We start from the raw sequence: 24448 nt of genomic DNA, 5'->3' as shown, positions 1-24448 counted from the left end.
TTTCAGCAACTATGAATGAATGATGGTTAATTTTTACAACTTAAATTACGACTCTTTAAACTTAAAGTAAGTTCACATAGTTTATTCATTTCTTTTGGTTTACAAACAAAAGGCACCCATTGATTTTGAACCCTCTGTTGACATTTTTAATGTGGCAAATACACTTTTCCAAGAAAGCAGACATTATGGGGAATACAATTCACTCACTTCTTGATTGTTACACGATATTAAATGAAAAAAAAAAACATAAATAAGGCAGACAAAACAAAGAAAAGTTGAACACACTACATCTGTCCTATCAAACCCTGACTTCAACACAATTTTATAACAATGAAGGAAATGCCAATATTATAAAATGCTTTCGGGGAAATGGAACATGAAGTGATGACAATGCCTAATATACTATAACAATATAACCATTTTTTCCTATAGTATTACCCAATTTCGGGGTAAAAATACTCTTAATTAGACCCTGAATACACAATACTCGTTCAAAAATCCCCATTCCGCTCAAAACCCCACATAAAAAATAAGGATCCTGATTTACGAGCTAAAATGAAGGCAAGGATCCTTTTTTGTGTTTTGTATTTTCTTTTTAAATCAGTCGTTAATAGAAAAGACAGAATAGCTCATCTATAATCCACAAAGTCAGTAACAATATCCGTCAACTAGCATTTCCTGCTATGATAATAAGATGTGCAAAGAGTTATGGAAAAAAAAAAAAAAACGCAACTCGATTTGAACGGTGATCCGAAGCACAGACGTTTTACGTTTCTTCATTTCACTCGTCATAAACAATCACTTCCTACTGATTTCAAAAATACTTTGTAGCGGACAACGTTAAACTACAGTGCTTTATCGAAAATAGAAGTACAGAAATGGTTTACAAAACATTCATCCGTTTGCTCTTTCACATTACGTCCACATTCAGACACAAAAACACTATCCAGTTAAAACGAACCGCCGTCACCTTCTGATATGAATTTGAAGTGATGAAGAACGCTAAAAAAAAAAAATAGTAGACAGCTGGTATATTTGGTTTGTAATGTACAAAAGCCTATTACCTGAACAGTAGTAATAAGTTATGGCAAGAGGAAATTAACACGCATCATCTATAAAATGTAAGCGTAATGATTTTTTTAAGCGTTTACGAAGAAGCATCTATGAAAATTCACTGGGTTCATGTTTATTAATAAGGCTCATTATTCATAAAGACTAAACCTGTTGAACAATTTGAGGTTTGAGTTTTTCTAGCATTCAGATGGTAACTTTGATCAATTCAATGATAAATAACAATGATAAATTCACAATTATCTGATTTCAGCGCAACTGTGACTTAATTTCGCAATTGTGAGTTTAGGTATTGCTATGTAGACTTTTGATCTTTTTTTCTTGTAACATTTTAAAACGATGAAGACTATTTATTCCTAAGTATCTTGCAATTTTTATCTAGATTGTAAAAAAAATTGTGAAACGTTAACTCCTAATTATAAGATTTAAACTCAGAATCTTCAATCAATCTTGCAATTTTGTCTTCCAAACACAACTCGTCAGTGTGAAATTATAATTGTAGTCGTTACCTTTTAATTTTATTTATCGTGTCAGAAATTTGAGAAAAACAAACAAGCCTGCTTTACTAATAAGTGAAAAATGATTGACTAAATGAGCTTGATTACTTTGAAAAAAAAAAAAAAAGGCCAACCAAGGTCAAGTAGCACAAATAAATATTAGACGCCATATTGAATATGACAAAAAAATGTTGTGATGGACTGTTTTATAGAGCTTTTGTCTATTTCATCAGCTGAACTGTTTCAGAATGAAAAATGTCCTGATAATTAAATTATTGACCCGCTTGTCGTTCAAGATTCTAACTTTAAACTTTCCTTCATTTCCTTTTGACTGAAGAAAGAAATAAGGAAAACATGCAGGATTTTCCTCAATATGGTGGACTTCCATAGTACAAAATATTATTTTGAGACTTTCGAAAAGCATCACTATTCACTCTTGAATCAATTCTGAGCGTAGTTTTTAGCAGCAGATGGTGCTGTATGCTTTACAAACAAACATACTTGCATCTATTTTCTTACTAATACCGCTACAACCAAAAATATTAATAAATAAAGTTAGGAAAGATTTAAGGGAATTACAAAAGCGTTCATAGTGAGTTGTTTACAATTACCATGTTTCTTAAAAGGCAAATTTTAGTCAACTTCCTCATGAGCATTTTAGCGTACAGTTCAAAACTAGCCTAAAGCGTCATCTGCTGTTAAAAACTACGCTCAGAATAGATTTAAGAGAGAACCACAATGTGATTTCTTAAATGATTTTAAATTTTTATAGTAAGAGCCTTATCTAGCGAGACAATCACTTTTAAAAAAAACATACATAAATAATGTAAATAAATAAACAAACTTGTCTAGCTCTAGCTTTGGAATACAAGCTTCTGTGGTTTACAAGTGTAAATATGTAACATTTTTAAACAAAATGAGCAATTGTTTAGCTAGACAAGATGCTTATTCCTCAGATGGGATCATTTAGAGCCTTTTAAAGCTGAAAGGTAACTGCTAATTCGGAAGTTCAAACCACTGGAGTCCACTTTATGTTTTCTTTTAAAAACATTTATATGTTTTCATCCGAAGACAGAAATAAATTGAATTAATAATCAGAAAATTTGAACCAACCCTTCAAACACTTTGCACTTTAATCCCTCACAGCCTCCAATTTCGTTCATTGACTACAAAAGAAACTACAATAAGACGCTAAAGACATTTATTAGCAGAAACGCTGATCGCTTTAGTCTCAAAGAGTTTTGAGAGGTATCGGAAAGAAGTAAGGCAGAAACAGACGAATCCAACAAAGACGTTTGGGAGCATTTCTGAACGTAGGCACAGATCCGAGACAAAGCCATCTCTTGTTTTTGTTTTGTTTGTGTGTTTTTACTCATTGTGCTTCATGGATTGGAACGGGGCCATTGGCGATGACAAATATGAGCATGTACAGTATGTAAACTATAATTATCAAGTCGTCCACGACCTGTTTGCGCTCAGGAGGTGAAACGGGTTACAGTAAGTGCTCAAACGCAGAAAGAGAGAGAGCGTCTTAAACCTCAAACCCTGAAAAATTCATGCTTTCTATTTAGCAGTGTGAGTGCACTTGCGCCCTTTCGAGGGGAGGACAGCGGATATTGAGTCTGTACCTCAGAGTCTGGAGTGTCGCGAAGCAGAAACGTGTGCATAGCAGTTAGGAGAGGAGAAGATGATGAGGGCGAAGATGAGGATTCAGTATCTCATGGTGCTGGAGGCTCTGAAATAAGACAGGAACTTGAAGCACAAGCTGACCACGAAGTACCAGATGTTTCTGGCCATCTGCGAGCGGGCGATGAAAATGCGCCAGATTAAAACCACCAGAACAGTGTTGAAAGTGTAGCGAATATTCCGCAGCCTAGGGGGTGGGAAAAGAAACATAGTATATGAATATTGGAGTTTTCATTAACTTTATTTGAAGGGGGTAATAATGAAGTGACATGTCATGAATATGAAGGATATTTTATACATGCTTGCGACTGCTGTCATTAATTGTCATTAGCTGGCATTATTTGACATGTCTGTAATGACAACTTGGCATTGATAGGACAGGATAACTTGTCAAAAATCTGTCATAAACATAACTATAAAGATTTCAACATAATTGCATCATGAATATTTTTTATTCTTTTTATCAGTGAAATGAAATGAGTTGTCATTTAAATTTCTCAGTAAAAGTGTCGATGCAGTTTCAACTAATTTTAGAACAGCGCCATTAATATTTAAATGACATTGAGAAATATTTTACTGACAAATTCCAGTTGTACCACAGTAGTTGAGGTCAAGAAAAAGATGAATGACACTGTTATACAATTCATTACAATTAAAATGGCCTCATGAGAATCATGTTTATGACAGATTTATGACAAGGTTATGTTGGTAATGTCAAGCTGTCATGACAAAGAAAGGTTTTGTTGTACATGTCAAGTTTTAATAACGACAGCTCAAATAGCTACATTTCCATCCACCTATTTTATGGGCATTTTGTATGTGTGCATAAAAAAACTGATGATGGAAACATCAAGATGTGCATAAATTTTGAAAATGCACATAAAAAACATATGCGCATTACGGAGTAGGATAAACTTTTTATACGATAAGAAAAGATGCACATAAACTAGGAGGGAAACACTTTCAACAAATTTCAGTATGCGCATTAAAAAGGTCATGTGATTTTGCTGTAAGAGATCATGTGATAGGGCTGGGCGATATGGCAAAAAATCTCAGTATTTTTAGAAGGAATGACGGTAGAAGATATATATCCGGTATTTTCCCACGAATGGTTACTTGAGAGTTAAAGCTTTTATTTAAGTGTAGTTTCACAGACTAATCAGTAATAATCCAATCAGAGTGATCCCAGCTAACTATAAATGGATTGTTTTCTCCCTACTGCTTTATCTTCGTTTTGGAAGAATTCCCCCTTCCACCCCTCTATCTCCTCCTTTTCCTCCCTTTTCTAAGGGGCTAGGCTTAAGGGGCCTCTAAGCTTATATATGCTTATTGACCGGGCGGGAGCCTTGGGTTCAAGTATTTTCGAGCTCGGGGTTCTCTCCTAGGACAGCATGCCAAACCTGCTATAAATGCTAAGCAAATCTAAGTGAGAACGCCTGAAACTTTATTGAACAGTTTTTGAGCAAAATCTAATTCAAACACTGGAGTTTCCCTCCCTGTGATTATCATCATTATAATTATCATTCTTATATTGTTATTTGTTGAAAGAGTAGCTAACAGCAGGATATAAAAAAAAAAAAGTTGGACAAACACATATTTATTTATTATTTTACTTTTTTTTTTAAGTTTTAATAATCGTTTAAACCTCCAACTGTTTAAACACTTGGCGCACACACACAAATCAAATTATATCCTCCAGTTAATGGGCTAAAATAAATAAATCATTCATTCATTCATTAATTTTTTTGTCAGCTTACTCCCTTTATTAATCTGGGGTCGCCACAGCGGGATGAACCGCCAACTTATCCAGCAAGTTTTTTAAGCAGCGGATGCCCTTCCAGCCGCAACCCATCTCTAGGAAACATCCACACACATATTAACACACACACTCATACACTACGGACAATTTAGCCTACCCAATTCACCTGTACCGCATGTCTTTGGACTGTGGGGGAAACCGGAGTACCCGGAGGAAACTCACGCGAACACAGGGAGAACATGCAAACTCCACACAGAAACGCCAACTGAGCAGAGGATCGAACCAGCGACTCAGCGACTTTCTTGCTGTGAGGTGAACGTGCTACCCACTGCGTCGCCCATAAATAAATCAATTAAACAAAATAAATAAATACAATAATTAGAATATAATCGTAATTGAAGTCAATATGCAATAACATACCAGAACGCAGAGCTAAATGAGTTATAATGTAAATGTAAAGAAGAGACTGTCGTGTAATAGATACTGAACTTATAATCTGTGAATATGAGGTGGTTTTACTTTCGCAATGCGGTATAAATTCTTCCCATTTTGGCCTTTTTAATTCTTTTGAACACATTCAGGTGCTGCTTGTCAATTTGACAAGGCCTCTATGTTCATTCTTGCTGTCAATTGTGGAAGAAATGATCGATAAAAGGTTTTTGATAAACTGCTTTAACAGATGCAGGCACTGTCTGAGGCACATGCACACAAGGGGGAGTCAGATCTTGAGCTCCAGCTCCTCCTATAAGCTGTCTTAATGCGTACACCCACAGTGACATCACTTCTAGAAGAAGTGCAAGGAAGGAGGAGCTGGAGCTCAGCTCTGCCCAAGTGGCTCTGCAGTGAGTACCACTTGGATTTGTCCGAGGAGTGAGATTTCCATACAATACCAGCACTGCATGTTTCTCCATGTCGCGTGTAGTGATGGGTCGTTCTTAAACAATTCGTTCCTTTTTACCAAATCTTTTTGTATGCTCATATGAATGCGCACGTGTGGCCTCAAACCATAAAGATTTAAAAGATATTGGTTAACCCCGTATCGCGTTAGGGAATTCATTATACCGCCGAGCCCTATCATGTGATGATAAAAATGTGTGTGAATGGATAAACCAGCAGACTGAAGACATTGTAAAATATCTGAAATGTTGTTTTGGTCATTTTAAAATGCCTAACCAATTCAGTATTAGTGTTATTATATTATTAATGACCTTGGCTTTATGACCTACATAAAGCCAACAATTTTAATGTAAAGTATGGTTTTTGATATTTAATAACATATCCACCTCAAGAAATCTTCTATTGACAAATCATCATATACAGACGAAATTATTTATATTTATTCATTTATATGACGTCATAATGTAAAAGACTTGTAATAACCCCAACTCTAAAAACCCATAAAGGCTGAGGTGCATTTTGGACATTTTATCTTTGACTTTCCAACCACCATTTCAACACGATTTCACACATTTCCTATATGAACATAGAAACCATAGTTCAATGCGTGGACAATGCAATAAGTTCAGCAGCTGCGTACAATGGAGCAGCAAAACCCACATGACTGTGAATGAGGATAGTTATAGCCTAGATCAGGGGTGTCAAACTCAATTCCTGAGGGGCTGAAGCCCTGCACAGTTTAGTTCCAACCCTGCTCCAACACACTTACCTGTAGGTTTCAAACAAGCCTGAAAGACTCAAGTAGTTTGATCAGGTGTGTTTAATTAGGGTTGGAAGTAAACTGTGCAGAGGTGCGGCCCTTTTGGAACTGAGTTTGACACCTGTGGCCTAGATGGACAAAGTAACCTAGAGGAACTAGAATACATACTTGTTCAAGTGTTTGCGTGCCGCTGGGAGTCCTGACAGCTCTTCATTGAGAACATACTTCTTGGTGCCCATGCAGTAATTCTCCATATATTCTGCCCAGTGTAACTGCCTGACGTCAAAGTTAAATACCTGAGTGGAAATAAAAAGTCATTTAATAATAAAAAAGAGCAAAATAATTAGCTAATAGTTCTTGCTATACAAAGGTTGTCGTCCTATCTAAGTTGATTTTTAATAATTTAATTAGGACAGTAAGGTCTGATTTGCTTAGACAAAAGTCTCGTCACTTATCAGAAATAATGTGCAGTATAAAATATAAAGTCATGGCGCAGTGGAAAAAGAATTAATATTGTGTCTGACTCCCATGAGCTTGGACGACGCCATCCATACATTTCTACAATGACTCGGATAAGTTATTAATAAAGTCATCTGGAACGGCAAAGAAAGCATTCTTGCAGGTCTCCCAGAGTTCAACAAGATTCTCTGGATTCATCTTGAAAAAAAGTGAAATAAACAGTGCTTTATGGTTTTCTGAAAAGAGTCTTACAGTATTCAGACACAGAACGTGAATAATAAAATGTTAAATAACATTGCATAATCTTCATCATATAAAAATTCAATAAAATTTATCTGTCTTTATGCGGTATTAAAATGATTTAAACTCTTTTAAATTGCTCACACAGTCACAGGTCAAATTCTGCAGCGTCTCTAATAATCTCATGTGTTTTGACCTATGGTTTTTGGTCAACTATAATCCCAACTCAACATTGCATATCTTGCGATTTGACTATTGTGGATGCACACATTGTGATCTCGATGCTGAAACTATATATTGTGCAGCCCTACTCTCTGGCAAATTTACAAGACTTTCATTATGTTAGTGGCTGTTTTTGCCCAATTGACTTCCATTAAAACCACATTATTGATTGCAAATCCATGACACTATTTTATCATGTATTCTGTCATTGTTGGTGGTTTTACCTAATGGGGGAAGGTCAAATTTGTAATCTTTTCTTTTGATCAAATTTGAACAATACACAAGGGTTAAACAACTGATGTGTTTCTCACAGCAGTACTTCCTTATTAACAGCAAAAACAATGTGTTTTAACTTGGAAACAACTGTGACTTGCTGTTTGCCTGTGTGTGTGTGTGTGTGTGTGTATTCAGAGCCAGTGAGCAGTGAACATTCAAAATAGTAAAAATAATCATAAAATATGCAATAATACATGATGAAAACAGGTCTGGCCAGCTTTAGATTATTAATATAATTATTGCATACAGTTTAATCACTCAAATTATGTATGAACAAATCCCTCTGTAAAAAACATCAGATGTGAGATCTGAAATCTGTTTGATAAGAAAAATGGAAGTATGGAAGTACTTTAAATGTAAAGATGTATGGCAAATTGAATGAAAAAGTTCAAAAAAGTAACATTTAAATGTATTTTGGATGTTTTCTTTCCACTTGACTAAAAATAAAATCTGTTTTTACTTGTAGTATCTCACCTTAAAGGGATAGTTCACCCAAAAATCTAAATTAACTCATTTACTTACCCCCCCAAGTACTTTCAAAGGTTTACAAGTTTCTATTTTGTGTTGAACACAAAAGAAGATATTTTAAAGAATGTTTGAAAAATGACAGCCATTCACTTCACAGTTACTACTATGGAAGTATGGCTACAGGCTTCCAACATTATAACAGAATATCTTCGATTATGTTCAACGGGAGAAACAATGTTTAAAACAAGTGAGTGAATGGTGACAGAATGCATTTTATTTTTGGCTGAACTGTCTCTTTTATACCGATATTAAGAATAAATGCTTCATTCACAACACACAAAAGCTCAGATTTGCCAATAGCACACTGACACATTTCAGCTGGCATGATTCAGAATCACAGATGCGACTCACTGAACTGTGCCAGTTGGGCAGACTGAGAGTGTATTCATTCATACACACAGTCACACACACACACACACCTTCTTATCCTCGGCCCCCATCTGGTTCATGAGCATGGTGACGTTGTCTGTGTTCCAGACCCAGGAGTGGCTAGTGAAATACTCCAGCACCATCATGGCCTTGTGCAGTCGAGTGATGGTCTTCATCATCCTACAGCCGCAGACATGTTAGCATTAGCTTTAAATCAGTGAAGAGTGCTACTGTATGTGGCTTTGCTCTTTTTTCGGTTTGTTTTAATCCCCAAACAGGCTTTCGGTATAATAAGAGCAGAGGGTGACAAGAGTCTATGACAACTTGTATGTGATATAAATGGGATTGTAACAAAACAACAACACATGAAATACATAGTGAAATAAGAAAATTCAGGTTATTAGGAAGCCCATTTTTGACACAAAGTAAACCGATGTATTGTGATATCAAGTTTGATCCATGGAATTTTGGTATAATTGTAAAAACTGGATTATGAAATTTAAATTTCTGTCATATAAAGACGAATGTATGAAAAACACAGCTGAAATGACAGGATATTAATCTTAATGTGAGAAATAAAGTCAAAACATAAATAAAGGTTCATTTTTTTTACTCTGAGGTTAAAAAAAGGCTTCCATGGGTTAGTTTTCATACGACATATCTAGCAAAAAACAAATACAATTAAGAAAAAGAAGAGTAAATAAATAACAAACAAACAAAAGAACAAAAAAACTCAAACTAAACCAACAGATAAGTTAAACAGTAAAACAAAAATAAAACAAACAAAGCAAACCAAGAAAGCTTCAGTAAAATAATATAAGAAACCAAACCAAACAAAACAGATTCAGTGAATAATAAATAAGTAAAACAAAAACAAAACAGACCGATAAACTAACAAGACATCCAAAACACAACCAAACCTAACAAAACTACATGTATAAACAAAAAATCTCACCTCCTCCAAAAAAAATTAAATAATAACAAAACACAAAAAGATCTAAAAAATAAATAAATACAAATTGAAAAACAAAACAGAAACACTTTATTTAGATTGTCCATTTGAGTACTATCAGACTGTCTGTTTAATATCTGTTGATACTGCGGCTAAACAGATTTAACTGACTATAAGACACTTTGCAAGTACATGTCAACTTACAATAACCCTAACCCCAACCCCAGTCTACTTATAATCTAATGAGAATTAGTTTTCATGCAGATGCACTGTAACTTATTCAACAAATGGACCATCAAAATAAAGTGTGACCACAAAACAAACAAAACGTTAAATAACAACAATTAAAAAAACAACCCAGCAAAATAAAACAGGTCTGTAACAGATCACGGTTGATCCGTGATTCGTACAGATCACAACCCACAGTTCAGAACAAATGTGACCTGTAGATTAATACATCAATAAATTAATGCTAAATTTGTAATGATCTCAGAGAGATCGCCTCTCGCGTCATTCAAATCACATGTATGAAAGCATTTAAGCTTTCCTGTAAAATATAATGATGACAGAAGAAGTTGTGGTAGGTTATTCAGGATGTGCTGGGTTTCTTAGGTTATTAAAGGTGTTTTGTGTCACTACTTGTTTAGCCTGCATCAATGCATTCAGCGTAAGCTATGTGATTAATCATTTAAAGATTGCGATCTCAACAACCATGCAACATAAATTATAAATGATGGTGATTTGCATAAGTTCATTAATACTTTGAATTGCTGCATTCAAATCTGTGCTTGAAAAAACGCAAAAATCATTCAGACAAGATTCAGACTTTAGTCTTTTGATTTAATTATGAAGTTACAAACAGTCAAATAACACAGAAGTACTGAGATAATAGTTTATAGTTTAGATATAACTACTGATGTTTATGGTAAAGATTAAAATCACTGTCATATGCATTTAATTTGATGCTTAAAATGAAAGTTGTAGGCAGCATCTACATCATTTGACCAATGGGTGGCAAGAACCAGCCATCAACATATGTGTGCCAACATATAGCACCATAGTGCTCAGGGCGACCCAAGTTCAATTCCCGGCTCAAGGTCCTATGCCCATCCTTCCCCTCTCTCTAATGCTTTCCAGTCTATCCTCCACTATCCTATCTCAATAAAAAAGTGAAAAACCCCTATATATATGCCACTGAATAATTATTTAAAAATTATCCATTTAGAAGTGAAACATGAAGTTTTATGAGTTAATAACCTAATCATTTATTGAAAATGAGACTAAAAAACGATATGGGTTGCACAAACAATGTTAGATTTATACATTTAGCGTTATCAGCAACAGTAAGAGTGAATTTTTCACAGCACTGAATATTTTACAATTTATTTTTATTCAGCTGATTATTTCTTCATTTTATTTTGTATAAAAATACAAGTTCTAAGTTCTGTAAAAACCGAAAGTGTGTTGCAGTGCGTGTGCATTACATTTGTCTCCCCTTTTTGGCTAATCCAAAAAATGGTTCGATCCTTGACTAAAAAATCATAACGTGATCCGAACCGTGGGACTTGTGATCTGTTACACCACTAAAACAGACAAAAAAAAAAAGATTCAAAATTTTAAAGTAAAACAAAACAAATTAAATACAAACAAAAACAATACAGTCCACATGCACATGAAACAACACAAAAAGGTTCAGCAAAAAAAAAAATTAAATAAAATAAATAATTAAATATATATATATATATATATATATATATATATATATATATATATATATATATATATATATATATATATATATAAGATATTAATAAATTAGTAACTTCGTCAGCCCATCCATCCTGCAGTTTATTCCATCCAGGTTAGTAACCAGCGAAGCACGAACCTTTGCAAAACAACTGTGGATTCCCGTTAAGATTAGGTTAAACTCTGATCACATGATAATATCATCAATATGATCACGATGGATCTTTAAAGGGCACCTGGGGGCATATTTTAGATTACAGATACGATTTCTGTATTTGTCTTTGTGTGCGTCTGTTTACACAAACTGTCGAATTTCACTTTTCACTGTTAAACTTGCTGTAAATGTCCAAAAAGCACCCAGTTTCCCCATCAGGATCACTATTGGGTTTGATAGGCAATGAGTACATGCATTAGGTTATTAATAGAGAAAAATCAAATTCAAAACATTCGCATGGTTAAAACAATTCAGAACATCTTTGCACCTTAAAGCAGACAGATTTCAGAAATGTTCAATACATTTGGTGGATGTTACAATAAAACATTACAATTGCAAAATCAGATTTAAGGTGCAAAATCAGTCCTTTTATTTCTAGATACCAAACACCTGCATACTGGAACTTAATTGATATTTGCCAAATTCAGCTAGTTCTTGACTTTTGTGCACAATTTGGAGGACACAAACTGATATTTGTATTTTGCTGGATTGAACCAGGGGCTTTCAAACTTATAATGCCAAATATGACCTTTATGGAATAAAAAAATATTTCTAAAAGATAAAGCAGTTGTATATTTTTCATAAAAAGTTTTTCATAAAAACATTAAAATAAATGTAAATTAAATAAAAAAGATGATATATTTTAAAAGCTAAATTATAAAGCTAAGTAAAATATTGACCTAATGAGTGATTAAAATTAAATGTTTTTTTTTCTACAAAAAGTAACTAAAACTAAAAATCAAACAGCTTTCCCCCCAAAATAACTTTCAAAAACAAAAAATCAACAACAAAGAACTACCACCAAAAATCAATTTAAATAAATAAATAAATGATTACCAAAAACAAAATACAAATCAAAACCCAATACAAGCATGCAGACAACATTTTATTTCTTTTTTTTTTTTTAAGCTTTAAAAACCCCTTTGTTCAACCAACCAATTCCTAGAGCAGAGTTTGGTACCTGTCCCAACGACTTCTGAGTGCTGTTCTCTGATCAGCTTGAAAGAAAATTTGCATAAAAACAGTCCGCATCTGATCCGAGTGGAGCACTTCAACTTGCTTAGCGAGTACAGACTCTGTTGGCCCAAAACATCATTCCCAAATTCCACTATGATTCTTATGCTACAAGAGAAGACTAGTGATGCACCGATCTTTTCAGAGCCGATTCCTACTGCTGATTTTTTATTTTTATTTTTTACAGGAAAACTGACCAATTCCAATAAAGAGTTCCGATATTAAAACAGTAGAGAGGCTGAATGAAAATGACAGAACAGCAGAAATAATAACATCATATTTCATAAATAGATTTGTAATTATTATTTTCAGTGTTTTTAATTATTTTTATTTATTTATTAATACATTCGTCCTTGATTCAATCTTTAACTGCTGCACATTTTATTTTCATTTTACATTTGTGTTCATATTTCCTGTATTATACAGAGATTGTCTAAATAACACCTGTCAAATATTAAAAGGTAATGTATTAGAGTTATCAAATTACTTTAAGCACACCATGAATAACCCCAAAATGAGTTTTCTGATGCAATATTACAGCCAGATTTATCCTTTTTTGGTTTTGGTGTTTGTGTCTGTTGTTTTATTTTGAAGTAAATTAGTTTGTTGTTGTTGTTTTTGTATTGCTTATGTAAATTTGTCATTTTATGTGTTGGACCCCAGGACTTGCCTTGCCTTGCCTTGCCTAAATACACATGTCATGTATTTTATTTAATTAAAATGATTTGCTTAAATGGATCCTTTTCATGTGTTTCATCGTCATCAGCAACTTAAATCATTTTAAGTTTGCAATATTTAAATATTTTTTTGTATTTACAAGTTTTTATGCAAGTATAATATCCTCTTTGCATTAAATAACAAAAAACGAGTAACTACTTGTGCAAGGTGTGCAGCGTCTACAGACAGGACAGTAAATTTGACCTTATTCTCTTATCTTAGTCTCACACAATTATTTTTAGAAAGTCTTGATAACACCATTGATAAATTTTTCTTTTATAATTTCAGTAAATTTTAAAAACGTTGATTTCCTGCGAGCATTTGAGCGCTGATTTGCCATGGTGTTCACGTGCTCGACATAAAAGACAGTGATTGGCCGTGAAGGTCATCAGTTTATCGAACTCACTGCTGTTTACTGAGTGTAAACCGAAATACAGGGACACTGGAGCATTTCAAAGTCAAGTTGATCAGCTGGTTCGTTTATAAGCTGACATACGAGCGATCCGCTGATAAATCATGGCTTTAAAACGCTCCAGTGTCCCTGTATCTGTGGTTATACTCGGTGAGTTTAGTGAACTGATGAGCACGTGAACACAATGGTCAATCAGCGCTGTTTAAGAGCGTCCTCAACAGCGCTCAAATGTAAGCAGGAAATGGACGTTTTAAAATTCTAATATCGATTGGTACCGAATTCCAGTATTGTGACAACCCTGCTTGACTATGTTTCCATCCATTTTGCATGAATGCGGAATGTGAAATTGCAGATTTTGAAAATGCAGATAAAAAAACGTTTGTGCATAATTGAGTAGGTTAAACTTTTTATTCGGTAAGAAACAATGTGCAATTATCAATTACCTCCAGAACTGTCAAGAGCATCTGTGCTCTATCCACGTCTCATGCCTTCTAACAACACTCGATGCATTTATTTCATGTTGACATTTGTCTTCTGAGAAAAATGTGTTAAATAAAGAAAAGATTCATGCAGCTTCTCCTAACGCAGTAAAATTCCATCTTTACTGTTGATATTGGGCACCAGTTAATCAGGAGGTTATGACTTTGTTCTCTTTGATTGATTGGTTGGAAACAGTGCTTTATTTGCACATATTTTATGTGATATTCCAGTTTTGGGCATACATTTAATTCACATATTTGGATGGAAACATAGCTAGTGACAACTTCAGCATCTGAGAAATCTGGAAATGTGAAAAACAGTCTATTTTTTACCCAAACACAACCCATAATTTGAACCGCAGTAGTCAGGTGGATAGAAAACAAGTTTGTACAATTTTGTATACAAGTTCCTAACTTAAATTGGCTGAATTTACATAATTTTTTTTTTTTTTCTAAATTTCGATCGGTGCATCTCTAGATCAGACCAAAAAAAATCTCTCTTGAAGACTTAATGGCATGGCTCAAAAGTAAAAAATAAAAAACAAAAATGGAATTATGGGATGGATCCATCTTTTCAACAAAAAGGACTCCATGCACTTTAATGGAAGCCCCGCCCATCAGCGTTTGTCCGATGCCATGAAGTCGACCGGCCAGTTCCTTCCCAACCGACCGGTCAGTCAGTCATGCCACACCACGCACCCAACACCCAGTGCTGGAGGTGAGGGAGGAAAAAAAAGGGGGTACCGAAGGCCTTACCGGGGCTTCTGACCCGTCAACATGAGAAAGCCGTCATACAGCAGGGCAGGAAGGGTGTGACTCACTGTGGTCCAGTACTGATTGGTAAAAGGGTTGGAGCGCAGGTTAACATTGGGGCGTCTGAAAGCCTGTTCTAAAGGGTTGGTCTTGAACGTCATGTTTATGCAGTACTCTGAAAAGAGGAATACAGGTATACAACATACAAGAGCGGTTTTAAACACTGAACTACACAAACACAACACACACACATACACACACACAAACACGCACGCATGTGTGGAGGGGAAGCGTGCAGAACCCAGTATCCAATTGGGTTATGCATCCTTGCCCAAAAACACGGAGAGAGCGAGACGGGACGGAGAGCCAGACCGGAGGGAGGGGAAAGCGGTTGGATTTACCTGGGCTCTCTTCCCGACATCCTGAGGAAGAGATCGTACAGGAATGCTGGCGCCTTGTGGCTTACAGCAATCCAGTACTGATTGATTAGGTGATTGGTTGTGAGATTTACGTTTGGCCGCCTGAAGGCCTGCTCGAGGGGGTTCCTCTTGAAAGTGGATATAACATGGTACTCTAAGAGACAAAAAGGTTCAACAGTAAACGCCTCAGCGGTGCATGACTTAGCTCAGGGTTCAAATAAAATGTCAAAAAATGTCTACGTTGTTTTGGCTATATACTAACATTTTGTTTTGTGTGATAAGGTACATGTGCACAGAATAATTTTTTATTGCGCTGCAGAAACGCGAGAACTGTTCAAGTGTTTAAAAAAAGCAGAGCACTACAAGGTCATAATAGTTTTAGTTTTATTTTCGCTTTGACCTTTTCTTTTCAAAATTAATTAGCTATAATTAGTTTTTAGAGGTGGATTTACAAGTTTTTATTAGTTTCTAATTTGAAATTGTTTTGTTTTAGTTTAGCTTTTATTAGTTTCATTAGTTTTTTTCGTAAATAAGGATATTTGTTAGGTGCAAGATTCAAAATCAGAGTAAATGTTGAATATTAAAAACTCAACCAAAGATTAATTTTTTGAAACATGTATTCAGAGGACACGTAAACACTACCATCTACCACTATCATCTACCCATCCTCAAACTCAAATACAACAGCACACTAGATAGCAGCCGTACAGTAAGTGACAATCCTCCCATGTTTGGACTCAACAGACCAAAAATGTATCGGCAGCAATCATAATTTCAGTCAGTTAAAACATCACCATGATCTGAACAATTTCTTACAATTAAGTTTCACAACCCAACTGATACATGATTCACTTATTCAAATTCCAATTCAATTTTCTGTTATGAAATAAACATACGTTTTGCCAGATCACAGCAGGCTGTCATGTACTGTTAGTGTTCAGTTCATCTGCTGAATCACATATGTGCAGTATTATAAGTTCTGTGTACTGTTCTAATAACTGAATAACCTAGTATATATTGGTTTATTTAACTTTTTTGGTAAAAAAAAAAACAACTCAATCGCGATTAGGATCACTAGTATTGAAATAAAACTCATTATTGGGCACAAATTTGTCTGCTTGGCTCGTATTTAATGTTGTCACCATGCTGCAGTCATGTCCTCTATTTATTTTTGACGCGGGATCTGGCTTGATCTGGCCAATGGCATCAGGATTACAGACTCTGAGGTGTTGAACAGGTCAAACACCTGATAGCGCAAAGTAAATAAATTTACTTCTAAAAGGCATACAGTAGGCTTATTGAATACATTTAAAAAGATGAAAACGAAGGATATTTTTGCTATAAGTTTAGTTAGCTTCAGTTTTGTATGTACACAATACAGTTTCGGTAGGTCAGTTTTTTTTATTTATTTTTTTATTTTAGTTGTAATTTTTTTGTTCATTTTCGTAACCTATTATAACCTTGGAGCACTCAGCACTGAGTGTAAAACACACGTTCAGTGCATGGATAAGCAGTCGGTCTTTAAAAAAAATACAACAGGAAAAAAAATCATTAATATATATATATACACAGTTGCGATCGGATTTATTAAATCCCCCCTTATTTTTTCCCCCAATTTCTGTTTAACGGGGAACAGATTTATCTCAAAACATTTCTAAACATAATAGTTTTAATAACTCATCTCTAATAACTGATTTATTTTCTCTTTGTCATGATAACAGTAAATAATATCTGACTTAGATATTTATCAAGACACTTCTATACAGCTTAAAGTGACATTTAAAGGTTTAACTAGGTTAATTAGGTTAACTAGGCAGGTTAGGGTAATTAGACAGATAATGATGTATAATGATGGTTTGTTCTGTAGACTGTAGAAAATAATATAGCTTAAAGGGGCTATATATATATATATATATATATATATATATATATATATATATATATATATATATATATATATATATATATATATACATAAATATAAACATAAATTTCATTTTAACTAACTGACTAAAAACAAAGCTGTTTTAATTGTTCATTTGAACTTCGTGCTTCAGCACACATTTGTGTTGTTTTTTTTTGTGGTCTTTTGTTATTAACAGAAATACTGTCAAACTCGATGTCAGTCTTTAACCACATTGATAAACCTGTTTTAAGAGCTCCTTGGAAACATGTTTGTTGTGATAACACAAACACCGTTGAGATGTATTATTTTTTCATAAATGCTTCATTCAAAATCAGTTAAACACAGTAAATAACCCGGATTTCTTATGGAAGCAAGTTTTGTAGCACTGAATACAAATCTTTTTTTCCTGCTGTGTTTAAAGCATGGCAGTGCTAACTAGTACAATAAAAAAAAACATATTTTACTGTAATATACAGATATATTTGTGTCTGGAAAGGACCTTATTTTTAACTGAAAAATTTTACTGGACTGGATATCAGGAGTATTAACCTGGACAGAACTGTTACACCTCTGTAAATAACTGATTAATTTTAGATTAAATTGAAAGGAACGATTAAGCACTGTAATATAATTCAACAAATAAAAACAAATCAAAATATTATTATTGTTACATAATTTTCATTACATATTATATAATAATATTTATCTTATTTGGATTGCCAAATATGATTGAAATTCAAAATGTTTTATATAACAAAATGTGTATTATTTACTACAATGCTTTGTTAATAATACAATTTAATAAATTTGTTTTGTCATTTACAATTTTTATTAAAAAGTTTTTTACATTAAACTAAAGCTAAAAAAAAATTATATACATCTTGCATATAGAAACGGCAAGAAACAAATATAAGTAAACGTTATAAATATGTTAAACACATTAGATTTTGTTGATGTTGATGTCTCATACATAAAAAAAAAAAATCTGTAAAGTAAAATTAAAACTGAATTAATACTGAATTAAAATACTGATTAATGCGCTATAAATTTAAAACGTTCAACTAAATAATTATTAGTTCACCCCAAAATTATTTGCTTAGGGATGGGTATCATAAAGGTTTTAATGGTATTACTACTTTTATCGATACCACTTATCGGTTCGGTACTTTAACGGTTCTCTTATCTGTACTTTTTTTAGTGTTTTTTTTTTAAAGAAAAAACAAAATGAACAAAATTAACAACACTTAATTTTATTATTTCCCACCACTCTAAAGTTAACGTTATTTTGCGTCGCGCGCGCAACTCCCACCGTTTTTCGGGTACGTCTCGCACGCACACGCCCCCCTACCCAGATACGTTGCTCACTCAACGCAACCCTCCCCTGATGTATAAGTATTTTTAATGTTTAATATTTATTTAGGCGACTGCAGAAAAAACATACTGGTTTTATTGTATCAAATGTGTGTGTTAATTTAACTATTAATAATATGCTGATTTAGGTGATTGACTGCTGGAATAAGGATGTGGATAATGTAACGTTGCCGTTAGTAGCTAGGTAGTCAAAAACTTTCTGCAGTTAATGCCCTTTTGAAAGATACTTTCACTTACAAGAAGATAACTGGTTGCGTTTGTTGCAACAGGCATTGTCGCTGTCCACTCTGGAAATACAACCCTTTTGGTTCACTACCCAAGCTTACGAGTCTCTACGAGCTATGTGCCGAAAACTGTGAAGTTTTATACTTGACGCGGCCGCCGGCAACACAAGCATTTCCCAAGTGAGATTGCCAAATGTGCAGATGAATATTATTCATTCATTCATTCATTTTCTTTTTGGCTTAGTCGCTTTTTTAATCTGGAGTCGCCACAGCAGAATGATCCGCCAACTTATCCAACTTATGTTTTTACACAGCAAAAGCCCTTCCAGCTGCAACCCAGTACTAGGAAACATCTATACAGTGTCATTCACACACATACACTGTGGACAATTTAGCTTACCCAATTCACCTGCACCACATTTTGTTTTGGACTTGTGAGGGAAACCGGAGCACGGGGAGGAAACCCACATGAATATGGGGAGAACATGCAAACTCCAAAAAGAAATGACAACTGACCCAGCCAGGGCTCAAACCAGCGACTTTCTTGCTGTGAGGTTATTGTGCTACCCACTGCACCACCGTGCTGCCCAGACAAAAATCACAAATTAGGAAAGGTTGGTCAGTTAAATTACGCTACTGTAAGTAATGTTTATTCAGCAATAATTCTCCAATACTGATAGCAGAACCGTTAACGTCAGAGCTTATCGATACTTCGGCCTTTTATAATGTAGCACTAATACCGATAAAGTACCAAGTTTCGGTACCCATCCCTATATTTGCTAGCCTTTTATTTTGCTCTAAACCAGTTTGGGTATTTTTGTTCCGTTGAACACACACACACACACGCACGCACGCACGCACAAAAAAAGAAGATATTTTGAAGAATTTAACCGATGACAAAGTACATGTTTATCCTACCACAGATGCCAATGATTTCATTTTCCCACCGTTATTCAGAATATATTCTTTTTGTGTTCTGCAGAATTGCTTTGTAACAAATCAAGAATGAGCAAATGAAACTGAATTTTCAGTTTTGGGTGAACTATCCCTTTAAAAGTTAAATTTAAATAGGAAAAAACACAAAAAAAGTCTCACAAACTGCAACCAATGGTCTTCATAACTCATTCTCTCCACCCTAAACCTCTCTGACAGCTATGCAGTTGTTTGAAATATACTCAATAGCAGATCTCAAATCCAAGTAACAATCCCTCCCACAAAAGACAGAACCGACAAACGCCTAAATTACACAAACACTTGTTCAAACAAGTCACGCATTACACATTCATTCACTGAACATGACAACAGCTCTGATTCTGCAGTCAAGGACAAAAATGAGCAGGAAAAAAATGACGCACTGAAGGCCAACGTGGACATTCGAGTCATGCAGTGATTTGTCTGAAAAAGGTGATTCATACCAACTTCACCCCAGTGAAAAGGATTGATGCCACCCGTCGTGCAGTTGTACACTAACAAACTTCTCGGCCTGCGATAAAAAGAAGGAAAAAAAAAAACATTGTCAGGAAACTAGCTACATTTGTTCCATGACTTTATTTTCCAGTCAGGGATTTAGTGTGGCTGTGGTGTGCTTTTTCCAGACCTGGCGTGTCTTTGGGAGCCTGAATACCAGGCAGCAGCTAAAGTGGTGTTTATGACCACATCGACTGGCACCAGGTCAGCGACGGCGTTATTTGAAGCCCTCATTGTTCGGAGAATCCCCTTTCCTGCCTGCACAGAAACAAACAAAACAAAACTATAATATATTCAGCATACTATTTAGACCAGAAAATAGCCTTACTTTATAAATCTATTATAATTTAACATTCTCATCTGATCAGCAACTACTCATTAACACTAGAACTACAGAAGCAGTCATTTTGACCAGTTTTTAATTTTGCAATTTAATAACTTTTGTTAGAAAAAAACACATCTAAAGTAACTTGACTTTTCGTAATTGTGCTGCACATTATGTATCGTTTCAGCATCGATATCGCAATTTGCAAAACCGCAATGGACACATGGCAGGATTTACAGTACAATGTCAAATTAGAATAAGACCTTTAGTGGTCTCTCTGGGTATAAATTAAAATTCTGTAAAAGTGAACTGTTCCCATTAAACTCATCCTCTTGTTAGATTTTTCCACCAAATATGATTGTATAATATTAGCAGTGTGTTTGGGATCTTTATCACGCTGAAAAATAAAACTATTACAAATCAGATGAAGAATTAAAACCAGTCTGTACTTTTTAGTATTCATTATCCCTTTAATTCAGGCAATAGTGACAACTGCTCTGGCAGAAACAGCAGGATTTTTCATTCATTCTTCCAACTCTTTCTTTCATATGTCTTTCACAATTTGACCCAAAGAAATCTGACTAGAGCCTGTGTTTTCTGATTGTATTTTAGTAAAGAGAAAAAATATATGCTGTCATTACACCCTCACTAAAACTACAAATGTAACTGGGGGCTTAAAACTATTGCACAGTACTTTATATGCGTATTAAACCATGGAAGTCATACTAAATGGTTCAATATTGTATTGAGTATAGTGGCATATAATATTGCTTAAACATACTGCATATAATATTCAGGTCTGGAATCTGTAAAGGCAATTTCATGAAAGTCTTTGTTTCATCAGCTGTTTTACCCTCTAAATATAATTTTATTACCTTAGCAGTGTGTTTGGGATCTTTATCAAGCTGAAAAATAAAACTATTACAAATTAGGTGCTTTCTAGTATAAATTACATGATGAACTAAAACCAGTCTGTACTTTTTTAGCATTCATTATGTCATCAATTCAGGCAATACTGACTACAGCTCTGTCAGAAACAGCAGGATGTTTCATCCATTCTTTCAACTCTTTCTTTCATATGTCCTTCACAATGTGACCCAAAGAAATCTGACTAGAGCCTGTGTTTTCTGGTTGTATTTTAGTTAAGAGAAATAATATATAATGTCATTACACCCTCACTAAAACTACAAATGTAACTGGGGTCTTAAAACTTTTGCACAGTACTGTATATGCGTATTAAACCATGGAAGTCATACTAAATGGTTCAATATTGTATTGAGTATAGTGTCATATAATATTGCTTAAACATACTGCATATAATATTCAGGTCTGGACTCTGTGAAGGCCATTTCATGAAAGTCTTTGTTTCATCAGCTGTTTTACCCTCCAAATATGATTTCATTACATTGGCAGTGTGTTTTGGATCTTTATCACTCAAAAAAATAAATATGAAAAATAAAATCTGACAAACCTTTTAAAGGCGTAATCTTGGACACTGTTCACTAGCATTATATGGATAAGCAAACAGCACCTAAATTTTTACATCAAAAGCAGCACACTGATACTCACAGCGATGAATATCCCGCTAGGCCCGTTGAAATTGTCAATCCAGCCCTTTAAAAAACAAAAGAAGAAAGAAGATGGCCTGTTTAATATGGAGGTGGTATTGTTTAATGTTAGGTTGGCATTTGTAAAAGCACACACTTACGGGGAACGGCTCTTTCCAGCTGGCTCCTACTATAGAGGGTCTTATGATGGCGATGTTGAGGTTTCCACACTCTTGCTGGACCAGCTGCTCTGCCAGCGCTTTAGTGTAGGTGTATGTGTTCGGCCGCTCACCCAACAGCCTAGGTGTCATCAAAGACACCAGTTTGTCATCCATCCACCTGTCAGAAGTGAACACGTACAGGAAGTTGAAAGAAAAAGGTGGATAATCTTTCTTGAAATTTCTTTAATATATTTTGCATTAGTTTGTTATTTCTGAGCTGTATTATGGAAAATAAATTTTTATTTTTATTAGTGACAATTTTGTTTGTTCATCAATAACATATACAGGCATCTGCCGAGTGATCAGCCGAGGACAAAAAAATATATATATATAATGCTAATTCAGGTCAGGTCTTAATTATATATTATATAAATTATATAATAAGTGCTTTAAAATAATAAAAAGAATCATTCTAAAAAAAACTATATTTTTTATATAAATATTTGTTATTGGCCTCACAATTTAAGTGTAGTTTTTGTTTTATCAGTTTAAATGTTTAGCAGTTTAATAGTGACCCAAGTAATGAATATTAGGTTTATACTTTGTACCTCAATGTCGGGACAGATCCACACACTGCCACTAGATAGCGCCACAAACTCTGTTAGTTCTCGTGTCCACAGAATATACTGTAACTTTCCTTCTAATTTAGTCGAATGTTCATTCCAATGTGATAAATAAACTACTAGTTAGTCAACAACTCCAACTGTAAAAATATTAGTCCAGTTGATTTGAGTAGCCTAATATACTCTAACATTCCACCCTGAAAAAAAAAAATCATACATCAGTAGAAAGAGTTTATCACTTTCCCTTTCCTTCGGCTTAATCCCTGTTTTTAATAGTTTTAATTAACTATAAAATATATTTTTATAAATAATGTAATATCATCAAAACTTATGACACTTTCAGGTATTAAATTTGAGGTGCTAGGTTGTGGACCTGAATCAATAAAGACAAAGAATTGCAGAGAATAAAAACAAATGTTGTCCTGCAGCAGTTTTTATAATGTACTTAGAGCGCACGTGGTCGTGACATGCAAACGTGAGAGCGGAAAAAGTGCACACCAGCACATGCATTCAAAGCGATTTCATAATCTTGCATATTGTCAGCAGCTTCATCACATTACAGGAATACACAATATCATTATGTTATATACACAGTAACCTAGGTAGGTCTACAATTACATTCCTGTAAGACGTGCAGAATAAAGCAGGTTGTCTGCTCTGATGACAACAGTGGCGCCCCCAGAAAATTTTCATAGTGGTGGCCAGAAGAGGCCACACCAAATCTTGGGGTGGCACACACAACAAAAATGAATTCAGTGTAATGTTATATTTTTGTTTCTGGTAAATTAAATAATGTGATTTTAATTCATTTAATTAATTAGTCTTACAATATCGCAATTTATTCCTTGAAATAATTCAGCAAGTACATGTGCGAACCAAATAAAAATCAATATTTAGTTTAAAAACACTTCTCATATATAGAAATAACTTTTCAGTTATTTTTCACATACATTTATTGTACAGCATACAGTATATGCCATGTCTAAAATGAATTGAGATTAATGAGTTAAATAATAAAACTGAACAAAAGGCATTACTATATATATATATATATATATATATATATATATATATATATATATATATATATATATATATATATATATATATATATATATATATATATATACACACACACACACACACACACACACTCACTATACAGACCCTAATAATATAATTTATCTATATCCCTTTTTGAGCCACTTTATTAATGCAGCTTCTTCTATTGATGTACCTTAAATTAAATATTACATAGCCATTACTGTCTATTGAAGGTGTGTGTGTGTGTGTGTGTGTGTGTGTGTGTGTGTGTGCGCGTGCTGTCAATAACGATCAGGGAGGGCAGTGGTGG

General features: G+C 34.3%; 1 protein-coding gene across 7 annotated transcripts in view; it reads right to left on the bottom strand.

The window, feature by feature from the left end:
• Nucleotides 1-67: 67 nt before the first annotated feature.
• Nucleotides 68-24448, bottom strand: part of far1 (fatty acyl CoA reductase 1) — a 52138-nt gene continuing 27757 nt past the window's right edge. The window contains exons 5-13 of one of the 7 annotated variants that reach the window (XR_012399820.1): nt 22472-22649; nt 22333-22377; nt 20569-20696; nt 20387-20454; nt 15453-15624; nt 15055-15226; nt 8815-8944; nt 6839-6966; nt 68-3441 (exon numbers count right to left, since the gene is read on the bottom strand). Coding sequence is in view for 4 of the 7 variants with exons in the window: in XM_005174315.5 (XP_005174372.1) it covers nt 3279-3441; nt 6839-6966; nt 8815-8944; nt 15453-15624; nt 20387-20454; nt 20569-20696; nt 22333-22377; nt 22472-22649 (1012 nt within the window). In the remaining 3 variants the exon portion in view is untranslated. 7 annotated transcript variants of the gene reach the window in all.

Source organism: Danio rerio, chromosome 25, assembly GCF_049306965.1.
Source record: "Danio rerio strain Tuebingen ecotype United States chromosome 25, GRCz12tu, whole genome shotgun sequence".
Taxonomy (NCBI): Eukaryota; Metazoa; Chordata; class Actinopteri; order Cypriniformes; family Danionidae; genus Danio; species Danio rerio.
The sequence above is the reverse complement of the archived record's forward strand: the minus strand, read 5'-3'. Positions and strand labels throughout refer to the sequence as shown.